Source organism: Halichoerus grypus, chromosome 12, assembly GCF_964656455.1.
Source record: "Halichoerus grypus chromosome 12, mHalGry1.hap1.1, whole genome shotgun sequence".
NCBI classification, from domain to species: domain Eukaryota; kingdom Metazoa; phylum Chordata; class Mammalia; order Carnivora; family Phocidae; genus Halichoerus; species Halichoerus grypus.
The window spans coordinates 73,610,104-73,632,071 of record NC_135723.1 but is presented as its reverse complement, the minus strand read 5'-3'; the positions used below and the strand labels follow the sequence as shown (position 1 = coordinate 73,632,071).

General features: G+C 38.4%; 1 protein-coding gene across 4 annotated transcripts in view; it reads right to left on the bottom strand.

Moving 5' to 3' along the window:
* TES (testin LIM domain protein) overlaps window positions 1–21,968 on the bottom strand; it is a 46,961-nt gene that overhangs the window by 13,695 nt on the left and 11,298 nt on the right. For 3 of the 4 annotated variants that reach the window (XM_036103942.2, XM_036103940.2, XM_078059485.1), the window contains one exon: window positions 8,182–8,267. In XM_036103942.2, coding sequence (XP_035959835.1) covers window positions 8,182–8,267 — 86 coding nt within the window. Of the gene's footprint in view, window positions 1–8,181; window positions 8,268–20,639; window positions 20,669–21,968 lie in introns of all 4 variants that reach the window. The other variant, XM_036103943.2, reaches the window with a different exon arrangement.

The window sequence follows — 21,968 nt, the reverse complement described above, 5'->3', positions numbered from 1 at the left end:
GTTATATGCAACTAATGAATCATTGAAAACTACATCAAAAACTAATAATGTACTATATGTTGGCTAACTGAACATAATTTTAATAAAAGTAACTAGAAAGTACTTTTGAAAGACTCCTAAAAAATTCAATATTGAAACAAACAATCACAATAGAAATTAAACCAAATAACATTTTAAGGAAAAAAGAAAACAAAACTATTACTTCTTGAAATGCAGAACAAAACTGAGGGGGTGCTTAGGAGAAAAGGCATAGCTAACATGCTCAAGTTAGAAGGACAAGAGAATAATATGAGTAAGTTCAACTCAGGAAGTTATGAAAAATGGAGAATAAGACTAAAGAACATGGAAGGAAAATAAAAATAGCAGAAACTAATAAAACAAATGTTTGCTTCTTATAAGATGCAGGGGAAAAAATGCATTCAATATATTTCAATACATTTTAACATCTCTTCTGACTACATTTTGCTTAGTAGTTTTAGCTCCAGAAGGAAACTAGACAGAATTTTAGGAAGGGTTTCTGGGAAAAAAAACCCACACTCAACATACATCATACTCAGTGCATTCATTTTAGCAAGAAAGCAACCTTGCCATCACTTCACTCACACAGTCCTGTGGGTACTAATCAGAGCAGTAAGAAAAATCAAAGAAATTGAAGTTATAAGGATTCATCAGAAAAGGAGAAACTAAACTGCTGTTAATCACAGACGCTATGACTGATCATATAAAAATGTATTAACATCAGTAAGAGTTTAGTAAGTTTTCTGGATTTAAAATTAATAAATTGGATTTCTCTACATTACTAAATTAGGAAAAAACAACTAAAAATTCTTAAATGAATCTCTTTGCCAAATAACAAATTATTAAATAATTATAGATTTTTGTGTTTTGTTTTCTTAAGGTGAGGTATGCAAACTAAAAATACTAGATTTGACTCGTGCAGTCCCAGAGAGAGAGAGAAACAGAGTCAGAGATATGGGGGGTGGGGAGGCAAACTAATTTCCTCGTGCACACATTGGTTAGAAATCTTTATTTGGTAAGAATGTGCTGAAGAGTTTGCATATTCTAGTTCAGCTATAAAAGACTCTTACATCTGGTTATCTCATACTCCCATCCCGTGGAAAGGAGCATATTATTCTACTACAGTATGTTCTTCATTCTTGTTCTTCAGTTAACAAAAACAATATAATTATCCATAAAACTATCACATTGCTTTTGGTTCAAGTTTAAAATCAGACCTTCCTGAGACTTTAGTTCTTTAGGGCTGGGAAGTTAGTTCTTAATATAGATAAATAGATCCTTATATGGCTGTGAACTATGTCATGCATCCGAATAGTCAGCAAAGTGATTAACTAAAGAAGGGAGTTAATAAAGTTACAAGGATATGTGATGAAGGATATGACTTCCTTTGGAAATGTTTATTATCCAGTTCTACACCAGAACAACATGTGCACCATAAAATAAGGGGAGTTAGATTTTAGAATTTGAAAGACAAAAAAAGCATGTGAAATAAAGTCTGCTGGTTTCTAAAGCATGCACTGTGACAAGCTGTAGAATAAGTTCTATTTACTATGAAAGTATTATATATAAAAAGGTATATTAACCAATGATACAAGAGCCATCTCTCTACTTTTTCTTATTATGTGTCCTGGCTATTCTTGGAAGATTTACATTCTGAGAATATCTAATTTCCCCATCCACCCTGTCCCCCACCCAACATACCTTTATTAAGTAGGTAAAATCAGGTTAAAACAATACACCAATAGCAGCAGTTGATGAGGGAAAAAGAAGTTTTCAGTTTTCTAAGTGCGGAAAACCCATGAACTGATTCATGATAGCTTTTAAAATCACAGATACATTATAAACCTCATCTGCATCCTCGCTGCAGCATGGTGGCAAAGCAGTAACAGAACACTTGGCGAGAATATGACTCAAGAGGGTGGAATGGTTCTTTCAGTTCAAGTTGTCATCACTAAGCAGCTGGAGTGACCACGTCCCTTAGAGACCCTTTACCCTAGAGCTCCATTTCTAAAATAAAAAGGGCTAGCGACAAACCACCGTTCAAGAAAGAAACCTATAAATCTGGGCCAGGTGCCAAGATATTTTACAAATATCTTTTAAGAACTTTTATTTATTTTATTTTTTTTTAAGTATTTATTTATTTGAGAGAGAGAGAGAGAACACACGTCAGCAGGGGAGGGACAGAGGGAGAGAGCATCTCCAGCAGACTGCGCAGAGCGTGGAGCCCAGTGTGGGGCTGGATCTCACGACCCCGAGATCATGACCTGCGCCAAAATCAAGAGTCTGACACTTAACCGACTAAGCCACCTAGGCACCCTCTTTTAAGAACTTTTAAAGTCATTAGGAAGATAGCCAATAAGTTTATTGAAAGGAAAATTTTGTTGAGGAATCAGGGGAGCAAAGGATATCATTATCTTGGTACCCAAGAAAAGGCATGAGAATGAGTAGGACATTTATTACATAATTAATTTCAACCTAAAATAACCCAGATTCTATTCTATTCTTAAGAAAATGAAGAACTTTAAAAAAATTGATTTTATGCCAACCTAAAACAAAACAAAAATGGCATGGGTGAGCACAGTACCCATGTGCTGGGGCTATGTTTGTCAGGTTTGTTTAATATCTTTCCTCAGATGCTTCACCAGTAACTTTTGATGAAAGATGCAAACAGCTTGTTTACTACATTTATATGAGCTATACCAATTTGATAGCAGTTTTTAAGGGAGTTATAAGTCAGTTACCATACTTAGCACAGTTGCCAAATCTCTAAATCTTCTAACCTGTCTTTCCTATAGAGCACTTCTCAAATTCTCCATAGGATGTTAATAAAAGTTAACAAAATTGTTAATGTTAATAAAAATTGGGGAAGAAAGAAGTGAATTCAGAATTAAGTTTATTTAAAAGGGTCTTTTTTATGACTTCTAAAAAAAGATGCAAATGTAATCTGATAGGCTGGGAAGCTCTAAGTTATGGGGGAGTAGGGTTATTTGTATTAAAAAGTTCTTTGTACAAAAAAGTTTAGGGTGTTAGCACATACACAAGGTTAATGTGCATAACAAATCGAAACTGTACACTCATATTTTTACATTTCAACTTTGGATTTCTTGAGTTAAATCCAGGAGAGGGTATACCAAAATTTAGCAAAAGCACTGTCTCAAAAAAATAAACAGATTTACAGTTTCACGCTGAAAGCAGTCAAGAAACTATCTTTCATCCCCGCCCAAAGGGAAATTATTTTTGTATCACTCTTCGTAAAAAATATTATTTTTACAAGGCAAGTAGTAGCAACTGGAGTGCTTTGACATACTGCCCGTATTCACAGTGATTTAAAGGTATGGTCATGGCACTGCTACAAACCATATTTTAAAACGGTTGGAAGCTGCCGTTTTATAACAGGGATATACTTATATGGACTTAAGTGTGGGCCTCTGTTACAGGATTCCACACAAGGATTAATCCATTTATGGTGGGAAATTTTTAGTTTTCAGCCAGCCCTAAACCAATCAGAAATTCTCTGGACAGATGTATGCTATATTCAAGTAACACTTTTCTTACAAAATACTACTATCTTATTAGAAGGATTTATCAAAGATAAAAGACTAATTCTATTACTTATATGATGAATAACTATTATCCTAATGATACTACTTTCAAAATGAAATGACTGACTATAAACTCAAAATCTTGGGTGTGTGTCTTAATATCTCATAAATATGTTAGCTCTAGATATTACTTGGAAGTGTGTCCAGAAGACAACAGCTCTTATTTAGTAAGTATCAGGCATCCTCAACCTTTTATTTTTCTCTAGTCTTGTCATTATTGATGCAGTGAAGAAAGACAGAGCTCACAGTTAAAGCATCATTGTCCACAAAGACATATATGTCACAAAAGCACCACACTGTAGAGAAGACAGCCTAATGCAGCCCCCAAAGTTCACTGATCATGAGCACGTGAACATGGGTTCTAATTTCTGTTCTGCATGTAAAAGGTGGTGATGAGGAAGGTTTTGGCAAGCTTTGGGTCCAAATTTGAGCTCTGCCATCTATAAGCCATGCCTCTGGTAAGTCATTTAATTTCCCTAAACCTTTGATTTTTCATATATAAAATGGAATACTACCACTTACCTCAAAGGGTATTATGAAGATTAGTTACAATCAGGGACATGAAGTGTTGTGGTAAGCAGAATTCTAAGACGGGCCCCTTTGACCTGCACCCTCTGGTGTCACCCTCATGATTATGTTACTACATATGACAAAGGGAGATTATCCAGGTGTGCCAAATCTAATCACATGAGCCCTTTAAAAACAAATTTTCTCTGGCTGGGCGCAGAAGAGGAAGCCGGAGAGATTTAAGGCATAGAAAGGATTCTAAGCACTGTCAGTGACTCTGAAGGCAGGGGTGGCCCTATGCCAAGGAATGTGGGTGGCTTCTAGAAGCTGGGAACAGTCCCTGACTGACAGCTGGCAAAGAAACAGGGACAACCTACAACCACAGGAAATGAAGGAAAGGAATTCTACCAACATCACAAATGAGTCTAGAAGCAAATTCTAACCCCAGTTTTCAGATTAGAGCCCAACCTGGCCAAAACCTGATTTCAGCCTTTTGAAATCCTAAGCAGAGAATCCAGCTAAGCCTGCCTTGATTTCTGGCCTAAAGCATAAATGGAATCCATTACTAAGTGTTGTTTTAACCTGCTAAATTTGTAGTAATTTTGTTATGCAGCAACAGAAAATCATTATAAGTGCTTATTAGTGTGCGCCACAGGAAATTTCATAAATTATATTTCTTATTAATATCTAATAGGCTCAAACAAGTCATTTTAACTTCCTTTGGGTTTTAGGTCTTTGATCTGAAAAATGAGGTCTGACTAGCTAAGTTCCAAGTTCCACTCTAAACTTCCATAAGTCTAAGAATTCATTTTTAGTTTTTTCCCAGCTGTTGTAACACACCTTGAACAGGCAATCATGCCTGCTGGATCTCTTTCATTCACTCTCCAGATCCATTCTGCACCCTTCTGCACAGTACCCTGAGCCATGCTCTAGGAGGCTGACCTGTAAGGACTGCAGCTTTGGGCTACCTTGTCCCTAGCAATGGAAGGTGCCAGCAGGAAATCCAAGTGAAGAATAGTGAGGTCTGAGGATTTATTTCCTGGCTTCCTACAAGTGTACAAGGTGCTCAGGCCAAAAATGACCCCTTACTTTCCTTGGGGGTGTGTAGAAGCAGGGAAGAGGGTGCCAAGGACTGAATTGTGCCTCCCCACCAATTCGTATGTTGAAGCCCTAACCCCTAGTGTGACTGTATGTGTAGACAGAGCTTTGGGGAGGTAAAGTTAAATGAGGTCATAAGAGTAAGGCCCTAATATGATAGGATTGGTGGCTTTATAAGAAGAGGAAGAGAGAGATCTCTCTCTCCATATACAGGCACTGAGAACATGTGAGGACACAGAGAGAAGGTGGCCATCTGCAGAGCAGGAAGAGGTTTCTCACCAGAACCCAACCATGCTCTGATACTGAACTTCTTGCATTTCCAGCCTCCAAAACTAGAAGACAATATGTCTCTGTTGTTTCAGCCATCCAGTCTATGGGATTTTGCTATGGGAGCCTGAGCTAAGACAGGGAGTAAGGAAGAGTTCTCAGAGGTAATGCTTGAACTGAGACTTCAAGAATAGGAAGGAATTTTTTTTCATGATGGTAAGATGTAGGGTCTTTCCAGCTAAAGGAAACATACAAAAAAAAAAAAAAAAAAAAAAACCAACACTACAAGTATTTCAGGGAACAGTATGTACCTCAGCAGTTGAGGCACAGGGTGCTTGGAGGGGAAGTGGGAGAGGAGACTAGACAAGCAAGCAGGAGTAGATGTTGAGGTTTGAGGCCAAACATTTTGCCTAAAGGATCAAGCCAAGTGGGAAAGCAATGAAGGTTCTTAAGCTATTGGGAAGTACACAATAGTATCCATTTTCAAGACCATTCTATGGCTGCATGGAAGTCAGATCGCTGAAAAGTGGGGAATAATTAACTTAGCTCTGATGTTCACAATGTGCCCCACGAAGCCCTACGGGTCCTAGAAGTCAAGGGTTACCATGAAGATGGAAGAGGAAGCTCAGCGGACAGGATCCTGGGACTCTATGTCCCATTTTAATCACAGCAGCTCTATGGCCCTAGACCAGACCTGGAATCTTCATTATACTGAGGACAACCGGCCTAGCATATTTTACTTCAATGACTATACTAAAAATGGCTCATCTGGAAGTCGAAGACACCTGCCCTCTCGCCTTCTAGTTATGGTGAAAAAGTCAGGGAATTATCAAGAATTCTGAGAGAGAAATGTGTCCGAATTCATGCCAGGAAGAAGACAGAACTACTAAGTAACCTTCTGGACGATCTGTATAAATCCAAGCGAGGCTGGAGGCTGTGGCAAAACCCTAGTCTTTTATGACTCCTAACAAATTCTCAGAGTATACCAAGGTAAGTAAATGGAAAAATGAAAACAAAAAAGTGATTTTCAGGCCACAGAAGTCAGCTCTTCTCTGACATTTTTATCTGAAAGTCTCAGATTATAGTGATCTGCAAAGGAAAAATAATATAGCACAAATAAGAATTACTCTAAACTAACCTTCTGCTTTAGAGAAAAGATGCTATCACTTAGGAATAAGCTTTAAAAATGTCATTAGCAGTTTTTGGCAACTATAGCCAACCTAAAAAGATTATTTTGATTGCACAGTAAGAACCATGCCCAGCAGAGGGCAGTGCAACTCTCTACACAGCCCACTGAGAGCACAATTAAGTGGTGTGCGCCGTCCGAGCTGAAATAGTCTAATCCATGAAATCTATTTTGTGTCTAGTGACTTTACCTTTCAAAACCATGACAGACATGCTGCCTAACTGCTATGTCCCTTGAAAAGGGGGCACAGGGAAGAGCCATGAAAGTCTTATAATTAAAAACCTCCCTGGAAAATTTTAGCTCCCTACAAATAAAGAACTGTACCGTCATTTCTTGGCGAGCAGAGGTTTCTGTTGCCCTCACTATTTAAAACAACTGTCTTTGTTTCCTAAAACTTGCTAAATAAACCTTTAAAAGAGGCTAATATCTCAAATTTTATTTGTTTACATTCTCCTTTAACTTACACTGTACACAGCCCCAAGAACAGATGAAATTTTTTATTCTAGAGAGTTTTCTATGGAAATATGCAGTACAGAAGTGAGGTTCTCACTGTGAGAACAGAGGTTCTCAAGTGAGGTTTATTCTAACAAGGCATCTGCCGTCCTAATAATGTATAGTTGATGACTAACTTTTTCTCCTCGTCCTAATGATGTATAGTTGATGACTGACTATTTCTCCTCGTCCTAATGATGTATAGTTGATGACTAACTTTTTTCTTCTAACAATAACATGCCGATTCTAACTTTGAACAGATTTATAAACTACCATTACAGTCCTTGACAGCCATTGATGAACAACATATATTCTTATAAGAACAGGTTTAAAATAGCGATTTTTAGATGTATAGGATATATTATCACTTTAAAATATGTAAATCAGATCTACACAAAATTCACATTTTGTTTGTTTTCAAAATTCACATTTTTGATCCATTAACAGTTGTCTGTCATGTATGTGCACTTGATTCAAGCCAAGACAATGGAGATGAATTATTATTTTTTTAATTTAAGTGTTTCAAAGTTTCTCAGTGGTAAATTTATAGCTGAAAATTTTGAAGAGCCCTTAGGTTCAAGTCTATGTCCTGACAACTAGCACATGAATGCTTAATTAGCCATATTTATTATTTATTGCAAATATACAGATAAGATGTGCCAAGTTACCAATTTTTAAGAAAAGAATAATAATTATAATAAATAGTGACAGATTACCATAAACTTATTTGCTGCTCAGAAAAGAGACATATTCAGTATTCTAGACTCAGGAAATATGAAGGACAGCAAATAAACAATTCCAAATATAGTTACTATGGTCCAGTTAGCTCAGTCACACTTAATGATAGGAAGACAGTATAGATTTATTTTTTATTTATTTCTTAGAAAAGAATATGACAGATCTACAACTTAGCAACCATGCTAGAGAATTTGCAAGAAATCTCCACTGCCTGAGGAAGCACTGTCAAAGAGCAGAAATTATTCATGTGGTTGTAGTTTTTTAAAACATTACCTCCAAAAGTGTAGTTCGAATCCTTCACATTTTTCTTTGCATTTTAAACAGGGGGCTCCAAATCCTTGCTCATGACCTAAGCCCATCTGTTAAGGAGAAAACAATTTGTATTATAACAGTTTCAAAAAATCTTAAAAATTCAATAAATTCCACTTACCACTCCTGTTGATATAATTTCAAACAACTCTTTTACGAGTATCACATTGTTTGGTTAATGGTGACAGATATAGATATGGGGACTGGAAGTACCTACACAACATACCTTTAATTCTTATTGCTTTTTTCATGAAAAGGACCAGAATACAACTGTGTAGAAGACTATAAATACCTCAAGTTGCAAAAAGTCATAAATTTTTCTCTTTGGCCACTATACGCCCTATATACAATAGGAACAGGGAGCAGAGAGCCAGAGCTTGGGAAGCAAGTCTGCCCCCTATTAACATATTTTACAGCAAACAAGGAATATGAAAAAGATTTTAGGGGGCGCCTGGGTGGCTCATTTGGTTAAGCAACTGCCTTCGGCTCAGGTCATGATCCTGGAGTCCCAGGATCGAGTCCCGCATCGGGCTCCCGGCTCGGCAGGAAGCCTGCTTCTCCCTTTCCCACTCCCCCTGCTTGTGTTCCCTCTCTCGCTGTCTCTCTCTCTGTCAAATAAATAAATAAAATCTTTAAAAAAAAAAAAAAAAAAAAAAAAGATTTTAGGATTATGATTAAAATAGTATTATTTCATTTTATTATTTACTATTCATTTATTTTATTAATTGATGATCCATTTTATTATTTATATATTTATTATATTCAAAATATTATTTATTATAAGTATAATAATAATAGCAACAACAAGCATATATTGAATGCCAGGGACAGAAGTAAGCACTTATTGAAATCTTATAAAATCTCACAAAATGCTTATAAAGTAGGCAATATTATTCTCTATTTTATTTTATTTTATTTTATTTTTTTTAAAGATTTTATTTATTTGACAGAGAGAGACACAGTGAGAGCAGGAACACAAGCAGGGGGAGTGGGAGAAGGAGAAGCAGGCTTCCCGCCGAGCAGGGAGCCCGATGTGGGACTCGATCCCAGGACCCTGGGATCATGACCTGAGCCGAAGGCAGACGCTTAACGACTGAGCCACCCAGGCGCCCCGTTTATTATTCTCTATTTTAGAGATGACAACTGAAATTCAGAGAGGTTACAGAACTTGTTTAAGCTCAAAGTATAAATAAATGGTAGAGAAGTGATCTGGGTTCAGGTCTTCCTGACGCTGAAGCCTGTGCTTTTATGCCTAGGGTGGGCAGAGAGGGGATGTACTATTGCCCTTATTATAGCAAACTATTGTTTTTAATCATATTAAACAATAATCCTCGGGAACTTGCTGAGACATGACTTAGTAAACAGAAAAGGGGGTGGTGCAGATGAGGGAAGGACACAAGAAGGCAATGTAAGCTCTTTTATCCAACTATTGATATTAGAATAAAAAAGATCAGCCCACCTTATATCAGCACATGGGCAAATCACCAGTGACCAGGCTACTCTGTATTTTAAATATCACATCAGTGATTGCTAACAAATTTGTTACCACCTAGTGCCTGGAGTAAGAGTTCAAGCTGGACAAATAATAGATTTTCTACCAGGGCACCCTTTTGTAACTTTACCAAGTTGTGTTTTTGCTATGCAATCTAAACCACACTGTTACTTCTTCCTTGAAAGATCAGTCTGACCATGCCCTCAAGTGTAGATGAAGCCCTTCCTTTTTTTTCTGAAGAAAATGACCACATCCTCTTACCATAACTAAGGTCTACCCAGCTGCTGAGGGGAACCCACATTATTTTTAAGTCAGACCATCTCAAGCATACTCTCTAAAGGTGATAAAAATCTGTCCAGTATTAACTAAACTTCATCACTTTTGCCATGTCCCCATTACCAATTTTAAAAAGATTTTGAAGTTGTATACTTTAATACTAGGTGACACTTTTTTTGCTTGCTTGCTTTCTTGCTTTTTTGCTTTTTTTTAAGGAGTCAAATTGTTTCCTTGTCACTGATGATCACAGCTCACAGTACAGAAATAAAGTGGGTTAAGCAAAAGAGAGAGAAACTGGTTATTTGAGGTTTTTTTTTTTTTTTTAAGATTTTATTTATTTATTTGAGAGAGAGAGAACATGAGGGGGGTGGTGAGGGAGGCAGAGGGAGAAGCAGGCTCCCCGCTGGGCAGGGCGCCTGATGTGGGGCTCGATCCCAGGACCCCAGGATCATGACCTGAGCTGAAGGCAGACACTTAACTGACTAAACCACCCAGGCGCCCCTGAGCTTTCTGGTCTTTTGTAAGGAATGTAATTAAAGAGTTTTCTCCATTACGATATCCAGACTAAAATGAATGGCAAATCTAAAAAAGGATATTCTTTTTTAAGCTCTTTCTAGCTTTCCATTACAGGAGAGTTAACAATCCTGAATTTACCTGGTATATGGATTTCCTTCATAGGTGGTTTCATGCATTCCTACCAAACTCTGATCCCAAATGAAAATTAAGATGACATTAAGGCTTAATCACATAGTTTAGCTTAAATCAGCTGCTTCTAAACTCTCTTGTATATAATTCACAGTAAGAAATACATTTTATCTCATGACAGAGATATGCACACACACATTAAATTAAATGTCCACAAATTCTTACCTGCCTTCAAATCTGAATCACCTGGACTGAGCAACACTGGCCTTAATAAAATACTGCAAGCATACTGGAAAAATAGCATCTCATTCTCTAATTCTGAATGGAACCTGGAAGCTTAGCTAATATAACTAGAACCCCAATTAGTCAGCAGAGGTTTTACACTAAGGCCCAGTGCAGTTCATTGCCAATTTATTATTATTTTTTAAAAGATTTATTTATTTGACAGAGAGAGAGACGAGAGAGGAAATACAAGCAGGAGGAGTGGGAGAGGGAGAAGCAGGCTTCCCGCGGAGCAGGGAGCCCGATGCGGGGCTCGATCCCAGGACTCTGGGATCATGACCTGAGCCAAAGGCGGACGCTTACGACTGAGCCACCCAGGAACCCCTCATTGCCAATTTATAAAGTCAGCATCGGAAAGGGGCAATTTTTTTCCTTCCTACCTGCTTTTTATCTTCTTAAAATAGTGATCAGTTTACCTACTAGAATTATTAAAACTGGTGATATTTCCTGAACGCGTCTTCTAAAGTGGCCCACATATTCTTCTTGCTGGACAGGCCTAAGCATCCCCCTGGTGTAAGAGGCCAGGAAACTAAAATCAAAAGGAGGGCCGTTCTGCTCCTGATCGCACAGCCAGTCAAGAGCTTGCTAACCTACCACTGTGCTGTGGGGCTGACCTCCACAGAGCATCGGGTGCAATCCCTTCAGTCTTCCCAAGATTCCTGGGCCCATTTCTGCTTCAAGGGAAAGGACTACAAGCCTCTAAATGTAATGACTGACAGGTGTAGAATGGGAAGATACAAATCTGTCAGGAAGGCTGGGGAGGCTCTTTTGAACAAATGATGCTTGAACTGAGCTGAAAGGATGAGCAGCACCTGACTCAGCAGAGAGAGGAAAAAAGTACATTTAAGGCAGAGGGGACACCTGATGTCAAGGTTTGTGGCAGAAGAGGACATTGTTAGAGATGGGACACCTTAGGGCATTTGAAAGGTGATCGGATCAGGCTTGCAAGAGGCTGAGGGAGCTTTTTTGTCTTTCTCCTTTTCTCTTCCTTTTCTCAAGGAAGAAATAATCTTCTGAGGATGAGACTGGGAAGGAAGAAGCACTCGAGAAAAGCCATGCAGGCAATGGAGGGGGTGGATGGGGAATGGGGGAGCAAGAGCACCCCTCAAGCTCTGGTAGCCACGCCACAGAGCCCCCTCTGGGGAGACCAGGAACCTGACACCGAAAAAAAGCAGTCATTTGAGGCAAACAGCTCTGCAGCCTGCCCCAGAAAGCTCGGAAAGCACTGCTCCAGTGTTCTTCCATCCTCCCTGCCTGCCCCACTGGCGTGCCTAGAAGGCCAACGAAATCTCCATCTAGGTTCCTTCAGTACAGTTTATGACTACCTGAAGAAAGTGTCCCTTCCACCTTTCCAAACACGCGCACTTTCATTTTCCCCAAATGCTCAGACACAAGGAGTGAGGGGACTCTCAAAATATCAGAGAGAGGGAACGAGTAAATGAAAGAGAGTGGAATGAGATCATGGCAATATGATACACTCTCCTGCCATAATTCAATGAAAGCAGTTCTAATTAAAAATAAACATACAAACGAAAAGACACCTAGCTTTCAAAACCATTGTTTGTAGCTAAAGTGATTAGAGAGTTTCAGACTGGGAATAAACTTGTTTTCCTAGAGGAATTTCATTAAAAGAAATTATTTTATATTCATTAAAAGAAAATATTTTAATAAGTGTATAGCTATAAAACTTGAACTTCCTTGAAACTCAGCAATGAAGATCTCTAACCTATGCCTCTTCTTGGGTGAGAACTTCTTCCATATTCTTACCCTCGTTATCAACCTCTGTTAGGATAGAAAGGCACAATGCCACTAATAACAAAGATACGTACTTCTCATGCTAGTGCTTGCCCAGGTCCACATCTAGAGTGCAATGTGTTCTCTAATCCTGTTAATCCAATTTATATAATAAAATTGCACCAGAGTGGACATATCTCTACTGGTGTAAGGCAAACTTCTTCTGTTTCTGTTTCCACCACAACTTAGGCATTTAGGCATCTTCACAAGTCAAACATATTTCAGATGAAGGAAAGTGTGCTCATTCAACTCAATAATAAAATGAGTTTCAGAGCCAGAGCTGCCCCAGGCACAGTTTCTTGGGGCCTATTCCCAGGCCTTTTCGGGCAGAGGTCACAGGAGTGGGATTCCCCAACTCTTCCTAGTCTTAGTTCAAGGGTCTGGAACTCCATTGCCCTCAGCCAATGTCTCTCCCTCCTTCACTTTTGTGGTCAGGATTCCCGGAAGCACAGGACCCCAGATTCTTCTCCCTATACCTCTTCTGTCCCCTTCATCCTCAGCACAGGCTGCACCTCTGGTTAGCATCTTGTGTCCTCAAGAGCTCTGGCTGGGACTCTTAGATAGCCAGATCGTATAGGTTAGATTCTGCCCAGGTGTCTGGGCTTGAGAATTCTTAGGCAGGGGTAAGAACGGGGAAGGGGTTATTTAATGATACCCAGGGTGTGTGCAGGGGAACGTGGGAAGGAGTGGTGAAGGGGAGGGGGAACCCAGAAAGTATTGGCTCCTCAGCTAAGGCAAGTGAAGCTAAGTGAAGTCCAGATCCCTGGACTAATACAAACACCAAGATATATGTGCTCATATGTAATAATATGTTGTGAGAATTAGCTATACCAGGTATTAAGGAAATGATCAAGATCTACATGGCTAAACAGAGAACTGAAAATGCAGAAAAAGCACTGAAGGGAGTCAGGAAAACTGTGACCTGGTCCCAAGGTGTCACTGCCAAGTCCAGTGATTTCAGAACTCATTTTTATTCTCTGAGCTTCTTCGTGTAGATAAGGAAGGAATTGAGTTAGATCAGTTCTAACAAACCTTTTAATTCTAAAATTATGACTGCAAATCAGGTTTTGATTAACTTGATCTGAGTTTGTTATTCGGCATGGTCTTCTGCTCAACATTTAAACACTAAATAGACAATAGTCATTTGAGCTAATAGATTATTGGCTCATATACGTTAGAATCATTTGGAGTTCAGTTTGGAAGAGTAGTTTATAAAGGAAACAAAAAATTTAAGTTCTGAGGGATAAGACACAGTTCTGATGCACGTAATTATTTTAGCAGCAAATGTGATATGGTATTCCCTGCAGAGTCAACACTTGGTGCCTTAAAAACATATATTTTTCATAAGTGCACAGGTCCCAAAGCTCTCTACTTACTTCATATAATTTTAGTAACACATTCTGGCCAGCATCAATACAAGGATATGACAGATTAATTTTTCTTCTTCAGTGTCCAAAAAACAGATCCTTTGGATTGACTATATTTGGAAAAACTACAGCCAGGCTTTAGGAATACCTATCAAAGTCCTTTGAAAAAATAAAAATGACTCTATAGTATATTTCCTGAAATACTAGTCCTAGACAAATAAAATTTTTAAAGTATCCTTAACTATAGGTTCCAGATACTGAACTTACATTACCACGATCTATGCCCCAAAACACCCCTTGTCCCCTGCTTATTCTAGGGTAAGAAATGGGAATGGAATCAATTTCTCCATATTCATAATTTCAGGTAACCAGATAGGTTGGCAACATTTCAAGTGACCCTGCTGATCCAGGAAAAGGTACTGCATGTCAGATACTTTAAAGAAAAAGGAAAGAAGGGTAGGAAACATCTGGTATTTCAACATGGTCTGAGTTGATTTGGAGATAATTTGAGTCTGGAAGATATTATGCAGTATTCAGGGTGAGATCATCTGATTCATGCTGTTTTCATAACCAAATTTCCCTCTGGAGCAAAGAATCATATGTGGTTACTAAACAAACAAGTGTTACTAAGACTTCTTTAATTATTTTGGAATGAAGCAGACCAAGGTAGATTATAGGAAATATACATATCTTCTCATTCTCTCTGTACATGTGCATGTTATTTACCTACTTATCACACATGCAGACATACATATATTCATATTACACTCTTAAAGAAGCATTTTAGACCTCGTTTATACAAATAAATATTCTGAACAAAGGAATGACATTTCAAAAAAAAAAAAAAAAAAAAACAGTTCCTCTCAACACATGGCTCTTTTAGAAACTTGATGTGATCTGGGAAGTTCCCCCTACCTGAATCAACATATTTGATTCATCGGTGACACAAAAATTTAAATTGTTTTAGATTTTTTGTTCATTGCCTGCTTCCCAATCTCTACCAAGATTTGCAGTACCCACTCCCACCCCCCAGAAAAAGGTTAGGTTACACAGAAAACCAGACTTAAATATAAAAACAGAGGCATCCTTCAACTTTTATGTAGCTTGGCAAATTTCTTAGATGAGAATACAAAGAAATAATTTATTATGATTAAGAGCTACTATTAATCATTTCTAGAAAAACTGCTATATCTTTTTTTTTGCTTATAAGAACAAAAACTTTCCATCTCTCATTTAAGTTTGAAATACATAGGAGGAAGAATGAAGAAAAAGTCGTCACCACCCACCTGGTCGCACAAACTGGGGCCCAGAGTCCTCCTTGTCCCTGCCTAGCCATGCTTACTATGCTCCAAGTCTGGCTGGTCTCTCCTCTAAAAACTCCATGGTTTATTCCCCTCACCTCCACTCCACTGCTCAATGTTCACACTTCTGTCATGTCAACCTAGGATCACTCTCCTTGATGATCGCTCCCTTTGATGGCATCCTATTGCCACTCTCAAAATTACTTTAATAAAACCTAAAGATGATCACAACATTCCCCTTGTTAGATGCTTTTACTGAGTTCAATGAATTCCACAAGTCTTAACATACAGAGGAGGTCATTTTCAATCCACACCACTCTTGTTCCTTCCACTCCCTTCCTCACAAAGCTCTGCTTCCCAGGGGAGCTTCTCCCCTTTGTTGGATCTCATTCCCCTTCTCCTCCATCTGGCAAAATCCTACTTTGTACAGACCCAACTCAAACATCAGTTACTATGCAATGCCCTTCTTGGACTATTCTCAATCAAGTGCTAAATCCCCATCAGTCTATTATTTAGTCCTTTTTTATTATGCTATGACGGTTGAACCTCAGTTTACCCCATTAGACTACAAGTTTCTTGTTCATATTTGAATCCTGATGGTTGCCACAGCTTGACAGAAATGCCAGAAAGTTTTATTTATTTAATGCTTGTCTTAATTATCTAATGAACTTTAACATACTACTTTTATCCCATGAGTTCACATAGTACTTTTACCCCAGGAACTCCCATTGCATTTCAAAAAGGAAAAAAAAAAAAAAAAAGGTCTGGTAGGGCTGGTTATTGCCGGCATGGTTCTAAGATGGATCATCTCATTTTATCCTCACAACACCCCTATGTAAGTCTATGAGATACTATTAATTATCATCTGCATTTTCATCCCGATGAAGCAACTGGAGCACAGAATTTTTAACTTGCACCAGGTCGTCTGCATTGCAGAATGCCCATTCTTAACCATTAGTGCCTAAATGTAGGCCATGAACATGGAAAGATCCTGGGTTAACTACTTAGTTTTTTAAAAATAGAAAGAAATAGAATATTTAACTTGAGACCAAGGATTATAGCTCAAGAAGAGAATAATCAATTAAGGGTCTTTGGTTATAAGATACCACTTATACAGAAGCAAATGGGAATAAAACTCTTCATTGTAGATTCTAGGATTCATTTCCATATTCCTTCAGTTTTTTAGTGCCATAAGTACAAAGCCAGAGCCCTACATGAATCCGTATCATAAAATTCACTGTGAGCCAAAAGGACCAACATTCTTTTTGTTCACACACAGTAGTAAACCATCACATAGATTACTGTGTTAGGAAAGAAAAGGAAACAAGTGATCGTTCAACCTCAATAGTTTATAATAAATTCTATTCTGGAGGTACTGGGTCACTCTTCCTGGAACTTTAACAAATTAAGTAGAGAACTCCCACTCAATCTGTCCCTACATTTCTTAAGGCAGTACCAGTATCAGGTAAGCGACACACGGAATGTCACCAAGGCAATCTGTCTACTTCAGTCTGAGAAGTAATCAGGTGACAGCAGATTTCCTAAGACATCTATATGACTTCAATAAATTTGGTAAATTTTTGACAAAGATCAGAAGTAGATCCTGCTGCTTTTTTCTAGGAAACAAGAATGAATTTTAGTTCTGGTAGGATACCTTGAAACATTTCTAATTATGCTTTTTCTTAATGAGCACTGGTGATTGCGATGGTGGAGATGGAGGTAAAAGTACCTCAACCACCATTTGTTAAGATGTTATCACTGCCAGGCACAATAGGTACACCATCCCATTCAATTCTCCAGACAACCTACGGCAAAGTGTGATCTTCCCTATTTCACAAATAAGGGAACTATGACTGGGACAGATTGAGTAATTTGTCCAAGACTGCCCAGCTAGCAAGTGGCAGAACTGAGATTTGAATCTTAGCAATTATAACTCCAAATCCTGAGCTCTTTACTCCAAAGTCAGCATTTTTCTTGTCCAAAATGAGAGCTTGAAGATAAATAATAATTTAAATAAGTAATATTCCTCATCTGTAACTTCTCTGGAACAATAGGTTCTGATCTGAACGACTGCCAATTCCTCACTAGCCAAGAGCTCCTCCTTCCTGGACAAATATGAGACTGATTATAAGGAACCTGAATGTCTGCACACCAGCTGCACTAACACCGAAGGCCCCGAGGTGATTATTCACACATGCAAGAGGGCCCACAGAAAAATGGGGTGTGAGTCAAGCAAAATCTCCAGGGTCCTGAGGCAAAATAGGTCTCTTTCAATGTTATATCAAGAGAAAAAATGTTTTAAGAGAAACAATGAATCCAAAATATATTTATATCACCTCCTGGAAAAAATAAAATAAATAAAACAATGAAATACAGATGAACAAATTAAATCTCAAAGTTGGAAGATCCTTATTCAAAATATGTAGACTTAACGTTAGTACTGAAAATTATGTGCTATGTTATATATCCATACATTATATAGAAGATACCATATAGTGGCCAGGGGTAATATAATGAGGCAAAAATTGAAATAATACTTTTCATTTTTTTCAAATCACTAAATTTCTAGATTTATAATGGAAAATGTCTGTATTGGTTACAAATTACCCCCAAAACTTAGGGGCTGAAATAAACATTTATGATCTCAGTTTCTGTGGGTCAGGCCAGCTGGGAGTGGCCTAACGAGGTGAAATGGCTCAGGGCCTCTTGCCACATTGCAATCAGGAGTCAGCTAGGGATGCAGTCATATCACAAGGCCCAACTGGGGCCAAGACCCACTTTTAAGCACTCCCATAAGGGCGCCTCACGATATGGCAGCTGGTTTTTCTCAGGGCAAGTGATCCCAGAGAGAATGAGAGCACCCAAGACAGAAGCTGTGGCCTTTAATCTTAGAAGGGACATACCATCATTTCTGCCATGTTAAACTCTTTGGCAGCAGTTGACCAGGTCCAACTGACACTCAAGGGGAGGGAAATACACAAGGGTATGAATTCTAGGAGTTGTGAATCAATGGTGGGCATCTTAGAAGATGCCTCGGGGCGCCTGGGTGGCTCAGTTGAGTCAGTTAAGCATCTGACTCTTGGTTTTGGCTCAGGTCATGATCTCAGGGTCGTGAGATTGAACCCCACATTGAGCTCTGTGCTCAGTGTGGAGTCTGCTTGAGGTTCTCTCTCTCCCCCTGCCACTCCCCCTGTTCCTTCTGCCCCTCCCCCTGCTCTCTCTCAAATAAACAAATCTTAAAAAAAAAAATAAGCTGTCTTCCACAACCTCTTTTCTGTTTTAATTTTAAATCCAAAGACTAAGTGATTTGTGATGAGAGACATATTACAAAGGGCAGGGATATAGGGTGTGCTTATCTACCACTCGTCTTTATTTTTTTTCCATTTCAAATGTTTAAGTGTCTCTTCACCCAAATGGGCATAGGGAACAGAACTTTGCTCCTTCCTTATAAATATTCTTATTCCTCTCAATTTGTTAGCTGTTCACTCAGTCAGGTGCAGGGAACAGCCTTCCAGAAGATAGGGTAGAATATGATTTTTAGTCTCTAAGTCTTACTTTCCATTGATCTCAGCATATATACATACTTTTGGTAATATATATATACACATACATACTGCTTGTGTTTTATTTTTTTTTTTTTATTTTTTTAAAGATTTTATTTATTTATTTGAGAGAGAGAGAATGAGAGAGAGCACATGAGAGGGGGGAGGGTCAGAGGGAGAAGCAGACTCCCTGCCGAGCAGGGAGCCCGATGCGGGACTCGATCCAGGGACTCCAGGATCATGACCTGAGCCGAAGGCAGTTGCTTAACCAACTGAGCCACCCAGGCGCCCACTGCTTGTGTTTTAGAACACAATCATAAATTAGAATGCAAAATGTCAAGTTTGATTAGCAAGAAATTTTCAGAAATCTAAGAGAAAAATTTCACTATTTTTATAATATGCCATAGTCCTCCTTAATAAACACATTAAAAATGGAAAAAAGATTTGTATAAACTTTATTACATAAATCTATCTGATGATGGAATTAAGTAAAATAAAAAAATTATAGCACTTCTTTGTGATGTCAGAATGCAAATTACTTGATTCCAATTAGACAGTATTTATAGTCAGCAGTTCCTAACTACTTTTCCTGTACTGCTTACCTATTCAAAGCCTAATGTATCCTCCTCAAAGTATTATTAGGGAAAAAATAACTTAGATTTTTTAAAAAATCACTTATTTTAGGTAAACAAATGATTAAAAATGTATTGTGTGTTCAGTTTATCCTAGTTCCTTATAAACATTTTTCAAACTGACTACTATCAAATTATTTTTATACTGTTGCTTAAAGGAAGTTGCTTGAAATGTTCACCAATAGAATACCTCCTCTGCAGACTCTCAAAAAAAAGGCATTATCCTCAATCTGCTACTTTGAGAAAGACAATCCAGGCTATAAAAATGTCACAATTAACAAGTTATGATTGCTGCTGAAATGATTTCTTAATTAGGACTGGCTGAGCTCTGGCTCCATGGAAGGACTCTGCAGTGGCATGTGCTTTTATACACAGCCCTCAAAGCCTCCCAATTATTAGCTATAAAAGGGATTTTAAAAACGTGATTCCAAAAGGCATCTGCAGTAGTCCCTTAAAATAATTTAGATCATAACAAGCAATCCTAATTTGGTCCTGTGTCACTACCTCAACAGCTGACTCTAAAGAGTATTTCCCACACATGGCTGTATCTTGAGAGGCTCTTATTAAGACTCTGAATATCCTAAAACTTGAGTGTTGCCATCATTTTTGCCAGGGCTAAGGGCTATAATATTATTTCCTTAGGAGTAACTTGTAAGTTATAACAGATGAGTGAGGGCGTGGGGAGGGTGACTATATACTTGTGTTACTTATTGCCATTAACTGCTTATCTAATCAGAACACATGCAGGAAGAGAGCAGTACAGGTGTGTTTTCACAGAGCAGAGAATGAAGGGAAAGGCTTGTGGCACTGGCTGAGAGAACCATTGAAGAGGCTGCCCAGGGGAGCAAGAGGATCCAAGGGAACCTAGAGAGTCAAGCCCAATGAAGAGAAGGCATAGAAAAGGAGAGGGATGGGGAGGATAACAAGTACAAAAAGACAGTCTTCTCATTTTCTACTTTTGCCCAGGATTGGCGTTCAGGGGCATTTAGAACAAAAACAAAGTCTAATAGCACAGGGGTCTTGGAAACTGGGAAAGGCAGGAAGAGATGCAAGAAACCCTAATTCCAGAGGCTTTATGCTTATTTACTTACTGTCTAGTCTTTTCACACCATCCCTTAATCTGGAAAAAAAAAAAGAATTATGTTTACATGGTGTGCTGTGTAAACATAAGAGCCTTAACTAATTTTTGATCCAGTTTTTGATGTCTGATCTATTACAGAAGTGGTTTGTATTTATGTTTTTTGTTCTATATTTAGACTACAGTCCAAAGATTTCTGCACTACAAAAGGTACACAGACATCATTTTAAATTTGTCTAGAGTTCGGGGGAAAAACACATGCATATATCACCACCGTTTTACAACTAGGATCAAATGTCAGGTACAGATAAACTTAAGTTTCCTTAATCTTGATAGAACAAGTAAATAAATCAAAATTAGATTTGACTAGATTAGAAACAGGACCCATTCTCAAGTGACCAGTGATGTCAGGGAAGCTACAGTGTCCTGATTCTTTATTTTTTCACATGGACAGAGGGCTATGAAGGTAATTCAAGTGAGAAAAAACCTTCTGTAAGGCCCTCTCCTCCCCCCAGCTTTCAGTGTGGGAGGCTGAGAAGACTTACATTCTAGCAACAGAGGGGGTGTAATTTATGATTGACTGCCTAACAAACTACTCTTAAATAGACTGGCTTAAAAGTAGTTTATGATCATGATACTCTGTTCATGGCTTTTCAGTTTGGCACCTTGGGCTGGGTTCAGCTGGATGGTTTTTCTAGTCTGAACTAGGCTCACTACATCTGCAGTCACTTTTCAAGTCAACTCGGGACAGCTGGTCTAGGGGAGCCTCAGCTGAGATATTTCATCTGTTCCATGTGGTCTCTCATCCACCGGCCAGTGGGGCTAGGCTAGTTCCATGGTAGCAGCAAGGTTCTGAGAAAGTAGTTAGAAGTGAACAAGGCCTCTTGAGGTCCACACACACATCACTTCTACCACACTCTATTGGCAGCCCAGAGTCAAAGGGTAGGGAAAAAGATTCCATTTCTTAAAGGGAGGTGTTGCAAAGAATTGTGGCCATTTTTGCAATTTACCACAAAATCTTTGAGGAAGATTCTGTTTAGGAAAACATACCCATTCTATTGGGCCAGAATACCTAGTAATGTTAAATCAAGTGCCCCCTCTAGAGAACCTAGTTAATATAGCTTTGAATCCTTCCCATAGTGACTAGCACATGGTACCTACTCAAACAAGTACTGGAAATGATTACTTAAAAATGTTTACTTTTATCATAAAAAATTAAGATCAAAACAATTGGAAAATTAAAAAAAGAAACCAATTAAATGCAGTAATTTAATACATCCCAATTATTGAACTTTAAGTATTTCTTGTGTGCAACAAAGCACCAGTAGCAATAATATCCTGA